At 41.9% G+C, this 15,720-nt stretch overlaps 1 protein-coding gene across 3 annotated transcripts in view; it reads left to right on the top strand.

Moving 5' to 3' along the window:
• Positions 1 to 10,296, top strand: part of LOC116358645 (uncharacterized) — a 98,116-nt gene extending 87,820 nt beyond the window's left edge. For all 3 annotated transcript variants that reach the window (XM_031810762.1, XM_031810761.1, XM_031810763.1), the window contains 10 exons: positions 3,007 to 3,267; positions 3,358 to 3,618; positions 3,912 to 4,178; positions 4,414 to 4,683; positions 5,012 to 5,272; positions 5,423 to 5,683; positions 6,607 to 6,897; positions 7,662 to 7,898; positions 8,068 to 8,121; positions 8,251 to 10,296. In XM_031810762.1, the coding sequence (XP_031666622.1) occupies positions 3,007 to 3,267; positions 3,358 to 3,618; positions 3,912 to 4,178; positions 4,414 to 4,683; positions 5,012 to 5,272; positions 5,423 to 5,683; positions 6,607 to 6,897; positions 7,662 to 7,898; positions 8,068 to 8,121; positions 8,251 to 8,546 (2,459 nt within the window). In that variant the 3' untranslated portion in view covers positions 8,547 to 10,296. The remainder of the gene's footprint in view (positions 1 to 3,006; positions 3,268 to 3,357; positions 3,619 to 3,911; positions 4,179 to 4,413; positions 4,684 to 5,011; positions 5,273 to 5,422; positions 5,684 to 6,606; positions 6,898 to 7,661; positions 7,899 to 8,067; positions 8,122 to 8,250) is intronic.
• The last annotated feature ends 5,424 nt before the right edge of the window (positions 10,297 to 15,720 follow it).

The raw sequence follows: 15,720 nt of genomic DNA, 5'->3' as shown, positions 1-15,720 counted from the left end.
GGTAGTACAGAATTTGGCAGATCATGATTGATTGTACATTCCAGCACAGTAGGTGGCAACATGTACTTAAAACTATTGTTTGCAGACCGCCATGTTATCATAGAAGAAGAAAGTACTACAGCCAGTGCTTGGTTGTGGTTCAAACTCATAAAATATACACCCTCGTCCACTTACCCTCGCTTTATGCCCTTGGAGGAATCCTCATCACCATCTTCCATAATTCAATTCACGACGATTGTACATCCGCTAAGAAAAGCCCACCAAAAATGTCAAACTCAACATCAACATACATGTGTAAGTAAAAACAAATGTAAATAAGTTATAAATTGTGCTACTAATGCACATAACGGCACAAATGTGTCTCGTAAAAAGTAATGACGTTTTTGTTTGGTTCTTTTGGAAATTGTAGAAATAAATCATTTTTCTTCTTCAGAAGTTCCAGCTAGGCAGGCTAACGTTAGTCAGCTAACGTTAATTAATTTGCTAGCAATCATACATACAGTAGGCGTATATTAATAATGATATATTTAATGTAAGTAGAAATGCAATCATAATTGACTGTAGCGCACCCACAAGCTACCGGTGGCTGAAAACACAGTCATTGCAGGGATGAACGAGTGACGTATTTCCGGTCAAGGGCGGTCCATTTATAAATCATTCCTTATTCCCTCGCCCCTTTTTATTTGAGTTTTATTAACAACAAATCAATACAGAAAGTACATGAGGGAACACAAGTATATATAGATTATAAACAATGATTCGTCATCAGAAGTGTCCACTTAATTTGAGGGCTGCAAGTGGCGTGATCGAGGATTTCTATTGGAGAAGCCGTTTCTGCCTATCTTCATACTGTACTTTCTTTGTCTTTGTTTTATAATGGAGCCATATGCATCCGGGACAGTTCTGGCCCAAGTCAAGGGCTGCAGTCCAAACACAAATAATGTGTCTCAGCCCTCAAATTAAGTGGACACTTCTGATGACGTATCATGACGTCTGACGAGTATACACTTGCAGGGCAAGGGGCGAGGGAAGAAGGAATGATTTATAAGTGGACCGCCCTTGCCCAGAAATGTGTGTTTTAGCCACCAGTAGCTTGTGGGTGCTTTATATACGCTAAAGTCAATTATGATTACATGTCTACTTATATTAACTATATACTTATTAATATACGCCTACTGTATGATAGCTAGCAAATTAATTAGCTAACAAATGTTTTATTTCTACAATTTCCAAAAGCTAACGTTGCAAACTTCCCTTGCTTGGCTAATCATTTGAACCAACGACAAATATGGCCGTAGGGATTCCCCCAAGGGCTGAGGGTTTAGGGCCGAGGGCTGTCTACTTTGAGTTTGAAATGCAGACCATGTGTCATGCACCAACTGCGCATGTGCAGGCCATCAAATTATAGGCACTCCTTCGATATACATTTAAATCGTGTCATTTTGACACTTTCACAAGTTTTTAAAATTGTATTTATTTAAACTTTATTTAACCAGGAAGGGCTCATTGAGATTAAAATATATTTTTCAAGAGCACACTGGCCAAGATAGGCAGCACCAAGTCATTACGAAAAAATTACAGACAGACAACATGAAAAACTACAAGTAATCTAGTAAAAACCATTGAATTCGCAAGAGTATAAAACAGCAACTTAAAAACATTGACAGGTCAGGGAATCAGCCTCAAAATCTTTCATCTTTGATTTAAAAACACCCATCGGGACAAGTTCTTCCAGTTTAAAAGTATTTTGTAAGGTGTTCCAAGACAACGGCGCAGAGTAGATAAAAGCCCTTTTACCAAATTCAGTTCGGACATTTGGAACAGTTAGCAAGATAAAGTCCAGTGAACGAAGAGAGTACCGACCACAATTCTGAACAATAAAAATGCACAAATAAAAAGGTAGTAAACCCCAAATGTCTTTGTAAATAAAAGTATACCAGTGCCTGAGCCTACGAGTGACTAGAGAAGGCCAGCCAACCCTGGTATACAAAGTGCAGTGGTGCGTAAGGGTTTTGCAGTTTAAAATAAATCTCAAAGTGCCATGGTAAAGAGTGTCAATTGATCTCAAACACTGAGCGGAAGCATTCATATATAAAATATCCCCATAGTCTAGTAAAGGCATAAATGTAGCTGATACTAGCCTCCTTCTGGCTTCAAAAGAAAAACAGACCTTATTCCTAAAATAAAATCCCAATTTCAGCTTCAATTTTTTTGTAAGTTGTTGAATATGCAATCTAAAAGAGAGGCCGTCATCAATTAAAATTCCAAGATATTTATATGAGGTTACAACCTCAATCTCCTTGCCCTGACAGGTAGTAATAGGTGAAAGGTTCAGAGGTCTATTTCTTGCATTAGAAAACACCATTAGTTTAGTTTTGTCAGTATTGAGGATAAGCTTCAATTGACACAAGGTATGTTTTAAGGTTGGAGTAATAACATCTTCAACTACTTAAGAAGTGCTTGAATCTAGGTTGTGCCTTTACATTTCTAGAAAATGAACAATTAAGGAAGAACTGTTCACTCTAATTGACTTCTCAAACCCCGGCCTGCTCTGCTTGGTCTGTTTTTGCAAGCCTTCCCGGATGTCTCGCTATTTTGCGCCTCTGGGTTTAGAAAGTGTGACAAAGTAGTTTATCGCCAGCCCAGATTCACACACCGAATCAAAAACTGTTGATCAAATAGGAATTCATGCGGGATCTGCATTGAAAAGCAATGGAGAGTGCGCATTCATTTCCTGATTCCACTTTGTTCACATTTATTTTCAGCTAGTGCAGCTCGTGAGTCTGTGAGTGACAGTAGGCTGTTCGAGATTGTGCAGATATGAGGAAGGTGTTCTCAATGTTTTGTACACTCAGTGCACATCTTTGATCATTTGGAGTAATATCTTGGTTATTATAAGACTATCCAAGTCATTTTCTTATTATATGGATGTATGTGTTTTTCAATGATTAGATAATTGAATAACACCAAATGAACCCACTGTCCATCCTCTCGTCTCCACTCTAGGGCCCTGTGCTCCTGGTAACCTGCAGACTAGCCTCCAGTGCAGCACCAACTCTACCTCAGTGACCTGGGACAGAGGCAGTGGAGCACTGTCCTATATGGTTGTAGGAGAGGCTACCAACAGCCACATTACCTCCTGTAACTCTAGCGCCACCTACTGTGATCTGGAGGGATTGCAGTGTGGCCAGATGTACAACATCTCAGTCCACTCTATGGATGGAGTCTGTAGGAGCATTCAGAGTGTCAGCTCAGACGTGCAAACGGGTGAGACGGGCAAAAAACATCAACACACACACATACACAGATAGTAATGTGTTGCTAATGCAATTGGCTAATGAGAATCCCTACCTCCAGCCCCCTGCCCGCCCCAGAATGTGGCTGCCCAGGTGCACTGTGCCTCAGGGATCATGTTGGTGACCTGGGAACCCAACATGGATGCCTGGTTTTTCCTGGTGGATGCAGTGACAGAGGGAGGGAGCAGCCACTCCTGTAACACTACAGACACCCAGTGCTCCATCACCAGTCTTCCCTGTGGAGAGAGCTTCTCTGTCCAGGTCACCGCTGCCAGAGGAGGCTGCCACAGCATGCCAAGTCAGGCTCTCAACGTCTCATCAGGTACGGCCCGGGTCATCAGAACTCGACATTGCTCAGTTGTTTGTCATCAGAATGCACCATCAACTATTGTGTAGCAACTAATACATAACCGATCTACAGTTTGATTCCTGAATGTTTTTGTAATTAGATTGACACATATAAAGTTCTAGATGATCCATGATCCCAGATGAGATACTTTTTTCTGACTCTAAACCTCCCTTCAAAGTGTTCATAACTTCCCTACTAAAAGGCATCTTCTCTCTAGGACTATTGCTCCAGTGTATCTAACCATCCCTTCCTCTCCTTCTACCCAGCCCCATGCATGCCCATGAGGGTGAACGGTAGCCAGAACTGTGTGACTAACTCTGCCTGGGTGTCCTGGGCCCCTGCTCTGGGGGTGGACAGATACATGGTGACTGCTGATGGCGTGGGGGGGTTCAACTCCTCCTGCTCCATCCCCGGCTTTGACACCACCTGTGAGGTGCCTGACCTGGCCTGCGGCGTGCGCTACACCTTCTCTGTTACTGCTAGCAACGGACACTGTGATAGTCCACCCAGTGCGACCTTCGACCTCGAGACAGGTGATGAATGGCGATGTCGCCAGGTTCTGGTTGGTTTTTGGTCGTTGGTGTAAAAATAAATATAAGTGATATTCAGTAACTCTTGGAGGACAATGTAATTTGACTTGGAAAATTATAGTAATTATTTTAACCTATTTTACTGGCTATCATTTTGTCTTCCATTGTCATATTATTTAGTGTCATGCTATATATCTCTCTGAAAATCAATAACAAAATATCATGTGTTTACCTCCAGCTCCCTGCACCCTGGCAAGCATCACCGCCTTCACCCAGTGTCACAACTCCTCCATCCGGGTCCTGTGGGAGCCCATGGAGGGCAGCGTGGGAAACTCTGTGTACACCGCCACAGCGGAGGCCAGTGACCGCAGCGTGCTGACCTGCAACAGCTCTGCCAGCAGCTGTGACCTGGAGGGGGCGCTCTGCGGTCTGCACTACACCGTCATCGTAGCAGCATCATCAGACTGCTGCACCAGTCAGAGGAGTCCTCCTTATAGGATCAGCATGGGTAGGTTACTATGTTACTTTCATTGCTGTATTAAGAGTCATACCTTGTCCCATATTCACAAAGTACCTTAGAGTACTGAGTTCTGATCTGGGATCAGGACCTGCCTGTCCATATAATCATATTCATTCGGAGCTAAAAGACACAACTGATCCTAGATCAGCACTCCTGCTCTGAGACGCTTTGTGCATACAGACCCTGGTACTCTGTAGTAAAGCTGTTCCAGAACAGGGTCATTATAGTCAACATGGTTAGTATCCTTGCTTGTTCTAGTTATCTATCTAAAGTTCATCTCTGACCTCTCACCCTCCTCCCTATCTGTTCCTCTCAGAACCCTGCCCACCCCAGGGTGTGGTCATCAGCTCCTCCTGTGAGTCCCATGGAGCGCACGTGTCCTGGACCGCGTCCCCTGTGGCTGAGACCTACCTCATGATCGCAACGGGTGGAAATGGTGACGTGCGGTCCTGCAACACGACCGCCAGCAACTGCTCCCTGTCTGCGCTGCAGTGTGGTCAGCAGTATGCCGTCTCTGTGACCGCTAGCCACGAGAACTGCTCCAGTATGGCCAGCCAGAACGTCACGTTCAATACGGGTACGCATCACACAAAAATGACGTGTGTGTGTCCCAAAGAACTTCTGAAGACACACTCCATGTGCTTCTGCCAAAATATATGACTATTTATATGATGTCATCATCTGCCATTTGACCTAAACTTTCAACTTTGACCTTTCTATTCTTTAGTGCCCTGCCAGCCAGACGGTCTGTCCGTGTTGGTCCAGTGTGTCAACTACTCTGCGCTGCTATCGTGGACAGTCAGAGGTGGTGTTGTGGACTACTGGGGCTGTGCCCAGGCTGAGGATGGCATCATGCTTTACTGTGGGAGCACAGGGACCTCCTGTACCATCACAGGGCTGGAGTGTGGTGCCCAGTACAACTTCTCTGTTCAGGCCTCAGACGGCACCTGCAACAGCTCCTTCAGTGAGCCTCTGCTGGCTGGAGCAGGTATTGCACAGTCATCATATTGTACAGTCATCATATTGTACAGTCATCTTATTGTACAGTCATCATATTGTACAGTCATCATATTGTACAGTCATCATATTGCACAGTCATCATATTGTACAGTCATCATATTGTACAGTCATCATATTGTACAGTCATCATATTGCACAGTTATCATATTGTACAGTCATCTTATTGTACAGTCATCATATTGTACAGTCATCATATTGTACAGTCATCATATTGTGCAGTCATCATATTGTACAGTCATCTTATTGTACAGTCATCATATTGTACAGTCATCATATTGTACAGTCATCATATTGTGCAGTCATCATATTGTACAGTCATCTTATTGCACAGTCATCATATTGTACAGTCATCATATTGTACAGTCATCATATTGTACAGTCATCATATTGCACAGTCATCATATTGTACAGTCATCATATTGTACAGTCATCATATTGCACAGTCATCATATTGTACAGTCATCTTATTGTACAGTCATCATATTGTACAGTCATCATATTGTACAGCCATCATATTGTACAGTCATCATATTGTACAGTCATATTGTACAGTCATCTTATTGCACAGTCATCATATTGTACAGTCATCATATTGTACAGTCATCTTATTGTACAGTCACCTTATTGTACAGTCATCATATTGCACAGTCATCATATTGTACAGTCATATTGATCATTGAGTAGTGATAGTTTTCCTTGGTCTTGGGAGGATAACTCGTCTTAGAGCCTCTCTCTCAATTGATATTTTCTTGATTCCTGACATCTTCCCTTCTCATCTCTTCATCAAACAGGAGAGGAAGGTCAGAAAGGAAGGAACATGTTTAGATCTGTATAGGTATTTGTTGACATTTTGTTCAAAGTCTGACAGTTTGTCCTTCCCCTTTTCTGTAGCTCCCTGTCCCCCAGAGACCATGGCAGTGACCATGTTCCCCATGCAGAACCAGACCCAGTTTTTGCGTGCTTCCTGGACCCATGTGAACTGTCCCAACGTCCAATACCTGCTGGAGGTGACCGGGAGCATCCTGGGAGACAGCCAATCCCTGTTCGAGCTGTCTTCCTATTGGACCAGCTCCAGCTTCTTTGAGCTGCTCCTCCCCTGTGGCTCGTCCTATAGCGCGACAGTGAGGAGCAGGAACTTTGCAGGTGACAGCGCCCCCTCTGTGGCCATCACTGGAATCACAGGTACAGCAAGAGGCCTAACGTGGGACAGATGTGCATAACTCATAGAGTTAGATAGAGGACTCATAACTCATAGATTTAGATAGAGGACTCATGCATGTATCTGTTCCATTATGTGTGACAGCAGCTACATTTTAAAGCAGTCCATTTTCTTATTATTTTGTCTCTCAATCTATCTCTATGGCATAACACATTTCACACCCAAATCCGACGTCAGTGCATCATGTGTTAAAGTCATGACTTATAAAAAACATGAGCTGGTGCGCACGCAGAGAAAATTATTTTATGTAGAGGTGCTGACTAACGGCGAATAAACTAAGCTATAAAAATAAAGAGTTGCACACTTCATATATAAACGTTGGTAAATCACCAACGTTTCAGCATCACTGTGTCTTCTTCAGGGTGCCTTCTTCAGGGTGCCTTCTTCAGGGTGCCTTCTTCAGGGTGTCTTCTTCAGGGTGCCTTCTTCAGGGTGCCTTCTTCAGGGCACTGTGATGCCAAAATGTTGGTGATTTACCCAATAGATTACTGGGAGTTTAAATGTGGAGTGTGCAACTCTTTATGTTTATGGCTTATAGTCATAACATAACATTACTAGGACCCAGAGTTTTTCCTGGTGAGGTCATATAGACCTTGCCCTAAACATAACATAACTCAACCATAACCATAACTCTAACCATAGCATTCCGTCTCTCCAGCCCCTTGCCCTAAACATAACATAACTCAACCATAACCATAACTCTAACCATAGCATTCCGTCTCTCCAGCCCCTTGCCCTCCAGCGGTGGTGACCTACAGTGGTTCCAACTCCTCGGCCACCATCTCGTGGAATGGTTCCGTCTACGCCACCATGTATACGGTGTATGACATCAGTGGCGTGGTGCGGACCCAGGTGTGCAGCACGGTACAGCTGTCCTGTTCCCTGGCCAACCTCGACTACAACAACCTGGAGGTCACCGCTAGCAACACTGCCGGGGAGAGCGACCCCACCAGGGAAATAACAGGTAGGAACCAACCCAGACGGTTGTGTTTGAAAATGTGACCGTTTGTTATCGAAATAGGCAGAAGCCAGTCTCTTAATACAATGTTAATCACTGTCTCTTAATACAATGTTAATCACTGTCTCTTAATACAATGTTAATCACTGTCTCTTAACATGGTTCCCATCTACAGTGCATCACTTGAAAAGGAGAGATCTCAGTGAAGAAGAGATGATCTCAGAGACGGGTGCGTTAAGCTCTGCTCTACTTTATACTCTATGATACAGGAGAGCAACATTACAAACTGAAAAGTGGTTTTAACAAATCAATTCTAATAAATTCATAATCAGACCACTCTCCTTGCCTCCTTCATCAGGTCTGTCCATGCCCGAGGTGCAGGTCACCGTGGAAACGCTAAACGTCCTCCTAGTGGAGTGGTCCCGAGTGAAGGGGGCGGCCTACTACACCCTGGTGGTCCGAGAGCAGAGTTCTCACCCCCGCTACGCCAGCCGCTCCCAGATACTGACCGTGTACGGCGAGAGCTCCATCGTCACTGACCTCAATCCTTCCTCCACTTACTGCCTATCTGTGTCTGCCCAGACAGAGGCCAGCAAGGGGCCCGACTCAGAGCCTGTGTGTGTGGAGACTGTGGCACCTGCAGTCAAGATGTGAAGGGGGGTTCTGGACTGAAGAAAAGAAGTAGAGCCATGAATGTATCTGAATATATGGCTCTAATCATGGGTATCACAGAACGAGAATGTAATACAGTCTCTGGATCTTTTGGTGCCAACATGGGCACGGCAACCCACAAGCAATTGTTCAATCTCAAATCAGTCTGCCTTACTCTGTAAAACTAAGGTCTCCTTTGGGAAAGTGGTCTTCTAACTTCCTGGTTAAACGCAAAAGCTACAGTATGGCTCTGGTCGGCGTTACAGGGCCGATGGCAGTATGTATTGTATGGTCACTGCAGACAGCTGAATGCTATAGCACAGTGTTTCCCAACTCGTCTTCCAGTACCTCCAGCAGTACACGTTGTTGTTCTAGCCCTTGACAAATGCACCTTATTCCTTGAGGGATTTATGATTAGTTGACAAGTTGAATCAGGTGTGCTTGTCCAGGGTAACAATAAAAATGTGTTCTGTTGGTTGTACTGGAGGTCCAGGGTTGGGAAACACTGCTATAGTGGACCGTAACGTTTTCTAAATTGACTGTATTTTTTTTTTAAAGGTTTGGGGTAGCTTTTTCTGCGGTGTGATGGTTGAGATATCGTATCCAAAGTGGTGATTTCCTATCTCTTTGCCTGTTGTATCAAGTAGTAGAAAATATTTGTATGACTTGTGAGAAACGACCTGTGAAGTATACTATTCCTAACACATCATCCTCATCCTCCAAGCTGAAGTTGGTGAAATCAAAGCTCAAACGTATTTCTAGTTTTTGTGTAATTTTTACAATACCTTCAACAAGTTAATTTTAATGACTGTTTTATATGCATCTTTCCTTTTTATTACTTATGTATACTGAACAAAAATATAAATGCAACATGCAACAATTTCAACAATTTTACTGAGTTACAGTGAATATAAGGAAATCAGTCAATTTAAATAAATTCATAAGGCCCTAATCTATGGATTTCACATGCACAGCCATAGGCCCACCCACTTGGCAGCTAGGCCCACCCAATCAGAATTCGTTTTCTCCCACAAAAGGGCTTTATTACAGACAGAAATACTCCTCGGTTTCATCAGCTGTCCAGGTGGCTGGTCTCAGACAATCCTGCAGGTGAAGAAGCCAGATGTGGAGGTCCTGAGCTGGCGTGGTTACACGTGGTCTGCGGTTATGAGGCCGGTTTGACATACTATCAAATTCTCTAAAACGAAGTTGGAGGTGGCTTATGGTAGAGAAATTAACACATTTCAAACAGCTCTGGTGGACATTCCTGCAGTCAGCATGCCAATTGCATGCTCCTTGAGACATCTGTGCACATTTTTAGAATGGCCTTTTAATGGTTTAATCAGCTTCTTGATATGCCACACCTGTCAGGTGGATGAAATCTTTTGGCAAACGAGAAATGCTCACTAAAAGGAATGTAAACAAATTTGTGCACAAAATATGGGAGAAAAAAGCTTTTTGTGGGTATGGAACATTTCTGGGATCTTTTATTTCAGCTCATGAAACATGGGACCTTTACATGTTGCGGTTATATTTTTGTTCAGTATATATGAGAAAGTATGTGTATCTTTATTGAAGAGTAATATATCTGGCTGTATTTTCAATAACAGATGATTTGTAATGTACTGTGCCATTTTCTTGACTATCTTTATCAAGAGAAACGGTCAGACAAAAATTATCAAAATGTACAACTTTTCCACTTTCATTCATTCAAATTCATTGTCATTCAGTACAAAATAGAATATAGAAAATACTCATATCTCCCTTTCATTGATGTCGATACTTATGGTTTCTAATGGGGACAATGAACAACGGAGTATGATGCACTTCATTACATGGTAGTCCGTCATTTAGCAGACACTACGGTAGTCCATTATTCAGTCATTTAGCAGACACTACAGTAGTCCATAATTCAGTCATTTAGCAGACACTACGGTAGTCCATTATTCAGTCATTTAGCACACTATGGTAGTCCATTATTCAGTCATTTAGCAGACACTACGGTAGTCCATTATTCAGTCATTTAGCACACTATGGTAGTCCATTATTCAGTCATTTAGCAGACACTACGGTAGTCCATTATTCAGTCATTTAGCACACTATGGTAGTCCATTATTCAGTCATTTAGCAGACACTACGGTAGTCCATTATTCAGTCATTTAGCAGACACTACGGTAGTCCATTATTCAGTCATTTAGCAGACACTACGGTAGTCCATTATTCAGTCATTTAGCAGACATTACGGTAGTCCATTATTCTGTAATTTAGCAGACACTACGGTAGTCCATTATTCAGTAATTTAGCAGACATTACGGTAGTCCATTATTTATCAGTCATTTAGCAGACACTGCGGTAGTCCATTATTCAGTCATTTAGCAGACATTACGGTAGTCCATTATTCAGTCATTTAGCAGACACTACGGTGGTCCATTATTCAGTCATTTAGCAGACACTACGGCCGTCCATTATTCAGTCATTTAGCAGACACTACGGTAGTCCATTATTCAGTCATTTAGCAGACACTACGGTAGTCCATTATTCAGTCATTTAGCAGACACTACGGTAGTCCATAATTCAGTCATTTAGCACACTACGGTAGTCCATTATTCAGTCATTTAGCAGACACTACGGTAGTCCATTATTCAGTCATTTAGCAGACACTACGGTAGTCCATTATTCAGTCATTTAGCACACTACGGTAGTCCGCAATTCAGTCATTTAGCAAACACTACGGTAGTCCATTATTCAGTCATTTAGCAAACACTACGGTAGTCCGTTATTCAGTCATTTAGCACACTACGGTAGTCCATTATTCAGTCATTTAGCAGACATTACGGTAGTCCATTATTCAATCATTTAGCACACTATGGTAGTCCATTATTTATTAGTCATTTAGCAGACACTACGGTAGTCCATTATTCAGTCATTTAGCAGACACTACGGTAGTCCATTATTCAATCATTTAGCACACTACGGTAGTCCATTATTTATTAGTCATTTAGCAGACACTACGGTAGTCCGTTATTTAGTCATTTAGCACACTACGGTAGTCCATTTCTTCATTTAGGAGACACTACGGTAGTCCATTATTTAGTCATTTAGCACACTACGGTAGTCCATTTCTTCATTTAGCAGACACTACGGTAGTCCGTTATTTGGCAGACACTACGGTAGTCCATTTCTTCATTTAGGAGACACTACGGTAGTCCGTTATTTAGCAGACACTACGGTAGTCCATTATTCAGTCATTTAGCACACTACGGTAGTCCGCAATTCAGTCATTTAGCAAACACTACGGTAGTCCATTATTCAGTCATTTAGCAAACACTACGGTAGTCCGTTATTCAGTCATTTAGCACACTACGGTAGTCCATTATTCAGTCATTTAGCAGACATTACGGTAGTCCATTATTCAATCATTTAGCAGACACTACGGTAGTCCATTATTCAATCATTTAGCACACTACGGTAGTCCATTATTTATTAGTCATTTAGCAGACACTACGGTAGTCCGTTATTTAGTCATTTAGCACACTACGGTAGTCCATTTCTTCATTTAGGAGACACTACGGTAGTCCATTATTTAGTCATTTAGCACACTACGGTAGTCCATTTCTTCATTTAGCAGACACTACGGTAGTCCATTTCTTCATTTAGCAGACACTACGGTAGTCCGTTATTTAGCAGACACTACGGTAGTCCATTTCTTCATTTAGCAGACACTACGGTAGTCCGTTATTTAGCAGACACTACGGTAGTCCATTTCTTCATTTAGCAGACACTACGGTAGTCCGTTATTTAGCAGACACTACGGTAGTCCATTTCTTCATTTAGGAGACACTACGGTAGTCCGTTATTTAGTCATTTAGCACACTACGGTAGTCCGTTATTTAGCAGACACTACGGTAGTCCATTTCTTCATTTAGCAGACACTACGGTAGTCCGTTATTTAGCAGACACTACGGTAGTCCATTTCTTCATTTAGGAGACACTACGGTAGTCCATTATTTAGTCATTTAGCACACTACGGTAGTCCATTTCTTCATTTAGCAGACACTACGGTAGTCCATTTCTTCATTTAGCAGACACTACGGTAGTCCGTTATTTAGCAGACACTACGGTAGTCCATTTCTTCATTTAGGAGACACTACGGTAGTCCGTTATTTAGCAGACACTACGGTAGTCCATTATTCAGTCATTTAGCACACTACGGTAGTCCGCAATTCAGTCATTTAGCAAACACTACGGTAGTCCATTATTCAGTCATTTAGAATAACACTACGGTAGTCCGTTATTCAGTCATTTAGCACACTACGGTAGTCCATTATTCAGTCATTTAGCAGACATTACGGTAGTCCATTATTCAATCATTTAGCAGACACTACGGTAGTCCATTATTCAATCATTTAGCACACTATGGTAGTCCATTATTTATTAGTCATTTAGCAGACACTACAGTAGTCCATTATTCAGTCATTTAGCAGACACTACGGTAGTCCATTATTCAATCATTTAGCACACTACGGTAGTCCATTATTCATTAGTCATTTAGCAGACACTACGGTAGTCCGTTATTTAGTCATTTAGCACACTACGGTAGTCCATTTCTTCATTTAGGAGACACTACGGTAGTCCATTATTTAGTCATTTAGCACACTACGGTAGTCCATTTCTTCATTTAGCAGACACTACGGTAGTCCGTTATTTGGCAGACACTACGGTAGTCCATTTCTTCATTTAGGAGACACTACGGTAGTCCGTTATTTAGCAGACACTACGGTAGTCCATTATTCAGTCATTTAGCACACTACGGTAGTCCGCAATTCAGTCATTTAGCAAACACTACGGTAGTCCATTATTCAGTCATTTAGCAAACACTACGGTAGTCCGTTATTCAGTCATTTAGCACACTACGGTAGTCCATTATTCAGTCATTTAGCAGACATTACGGTAGTCCATTATTCAATCATTTAGCAGACACTACGGTAGTCCATTATTCAATCATTTAGCACACTACGGTAGTCCATTATTTATTAGTCATTTAGCAGACACTACGGTAGTCCGTTATTTAGTCATTTAGCACACTACGGTAGTCCATTTCTTCATTTAGGAGACACTACGGTAGTCCATTATTTAGTCATTTAGCACACTACGGTAGTCCATTTCTTCATTTAGCAGACACTACGGTAGTCCATTTCTTCATTTAGCAGACACTACGGTAGTCCGTTATTTAGCAGACACTACGGTAGTCCATTTCTTCATTTAGCAGACACTACGGTAGTCCGTTATTTAGCAGACACTACGGTAGTCCATTTCTTCATTTAGCAGACACTACGGTAGTCCGTTATTTAGCAGACACTACGGTAGTCCATTTCTTCATTTAGGAGACACTACGGTAGTCCGTTATTTAGTCATTTAGCACACTACGGTAGTCCGTTATTTAGCAGACACTACGGTAGTCCATTTCTTCATTTAGCAGACACTACGGTAGTCCGTTATTTAGCAGACACTACGGTAGTCCATTTCTTCATTTAGGAGACACTACGGTAGTCCATTATTTAGTCATTTAGCACACTACGGTAGTCCATTTCTTCATTTAGCAGACACTACGGTAGTCCATTTCTTCATTTAGCAGACACTACGGTAGTCCGTTATTTAGCAGACACTACGGTAGTCCGTTATTTAGCAGACACTACGGTAGTCCATTTCTTCATTTAGGAGACACTACGGTAGTCCGTTATTTAGCAGACACTACGGTAGTCCATTATTCAGTCATTTAGCACACTACGGTAGTCCGCAATTCAGTCATTTAGCAAACACTACGGTAGTCCATTATTCAGTCATTTAGAATAACACTACGGTAGTCCGTTATTCAGTCATTTAGCACACTACGGTAGTCCATTATTCAGTCATTTAGCAGACATTACGGTAGTCCATTATTCAATCATTTAGCAGACACTACGGTAGTCCATTATTCAATCATTTAGCACACTATGGTAGTCCATTATTTATTAGTCATTTAGCAGACACTACGGTAGCCCATTATTCAGTCATTTAGCAGACACTACGGTAGTCCATTATTCAATCATTTAGCACACTACGGTAGTCCATTATTCATTAGTCATTTAGCAGACACTACGGTAGTCCGTTATTTAGTCATTTAGCACACTACGGTAGTCCATTTCTTCATTTAGGAGACACTACGGTAGTCCATTATTTAGTCATTTAGCACACTACGGTAGTCCATTTCTTAATTTAGCAGACACTACGGTAGTCCATTATTCAGTCATTTAGAATAACACTACGGTAGTCCGTTATTCAGTCATTTAGCACACTACGGTAGTCCATTATTCAGTCATTTAGCAGACATTACGGTAGTCCATTATTCAATCATTTAGCAGACACTACGGTAGTCCATTATTCAATCATTTAGCACACTATGGTAGTCCATTATTTATTAGTCATTTAGCAGACACTACGGTAGTCCATTATTCAGTCATTTAGCAGACACTACGGTAGTCCATTATTCAATCATTTAGCACACTACGGTAGTCCATTATTCATTAGTCATTTAGCAGACACTACGGTAGTCCGTTATTTAGTCATTTAGCACACTACGGTAGTCCATTTCTTCATTTAGGAGACACTACGGTAGTCCATTATTTAGTCATTTAGCACACTACGGTAGTCCATTTCTTAATTTAGCAGACACTACGGTAGTCCATTTCTTCATTTAGCAGACACTACGGTAGTCCATTTCTTCATTTAGCAGACACTACGGTAGTCCGTTATTTAGCAGACACTACGGTAGTCCATTTCTTCATTTAGGAGACACTACGGTAGTCCGTTATTTAGTCATTTAGCACACTACGGTAGTCCGTTATTTAGCAGACACTACGGTAGTCCATTTCTTCATTTAGGAGACACTACGGTAGTCCGTTATTTAGTCATTTAGCACACTACGGTAGTCCATTATTTAGCAGACATTACAGCAGTACATTATAACCATGGTATACAATCCCCTAGATCTGGAAGTGCTTTGAAGAGGAGTACTCGTGTAATCGAGTGAGATCGTACCAGATAAAACCTTTTTAGAGGAGTACTTGTGTAAATGAATAAGGAATTACAGCTTTAAGAATTACATCTCAACAAAACCATAATCACCCCACACAGCGTC

This window comes from Oncorhynchus kisutch, linkage group LG30 (assembly GCF_002021735.2).
Source record: "Oncorhynchus kisutch isolate 150728-3 linkage group LG30, Okis_V2, whole genome shotgun sequence".
In the NCBI taxonomy this organism is placed as follows: Eukaryota; Metazoa; Chordata; class Actinopteri; order Salmoniformes; family Salmonidae; genus Oncorhynchus; species Oncorhynchus kisutch.
Note: the sequence above shows the minus strand (reverse complement) of the source record. Positions and strands in the feature narration are given on the sequence as shown.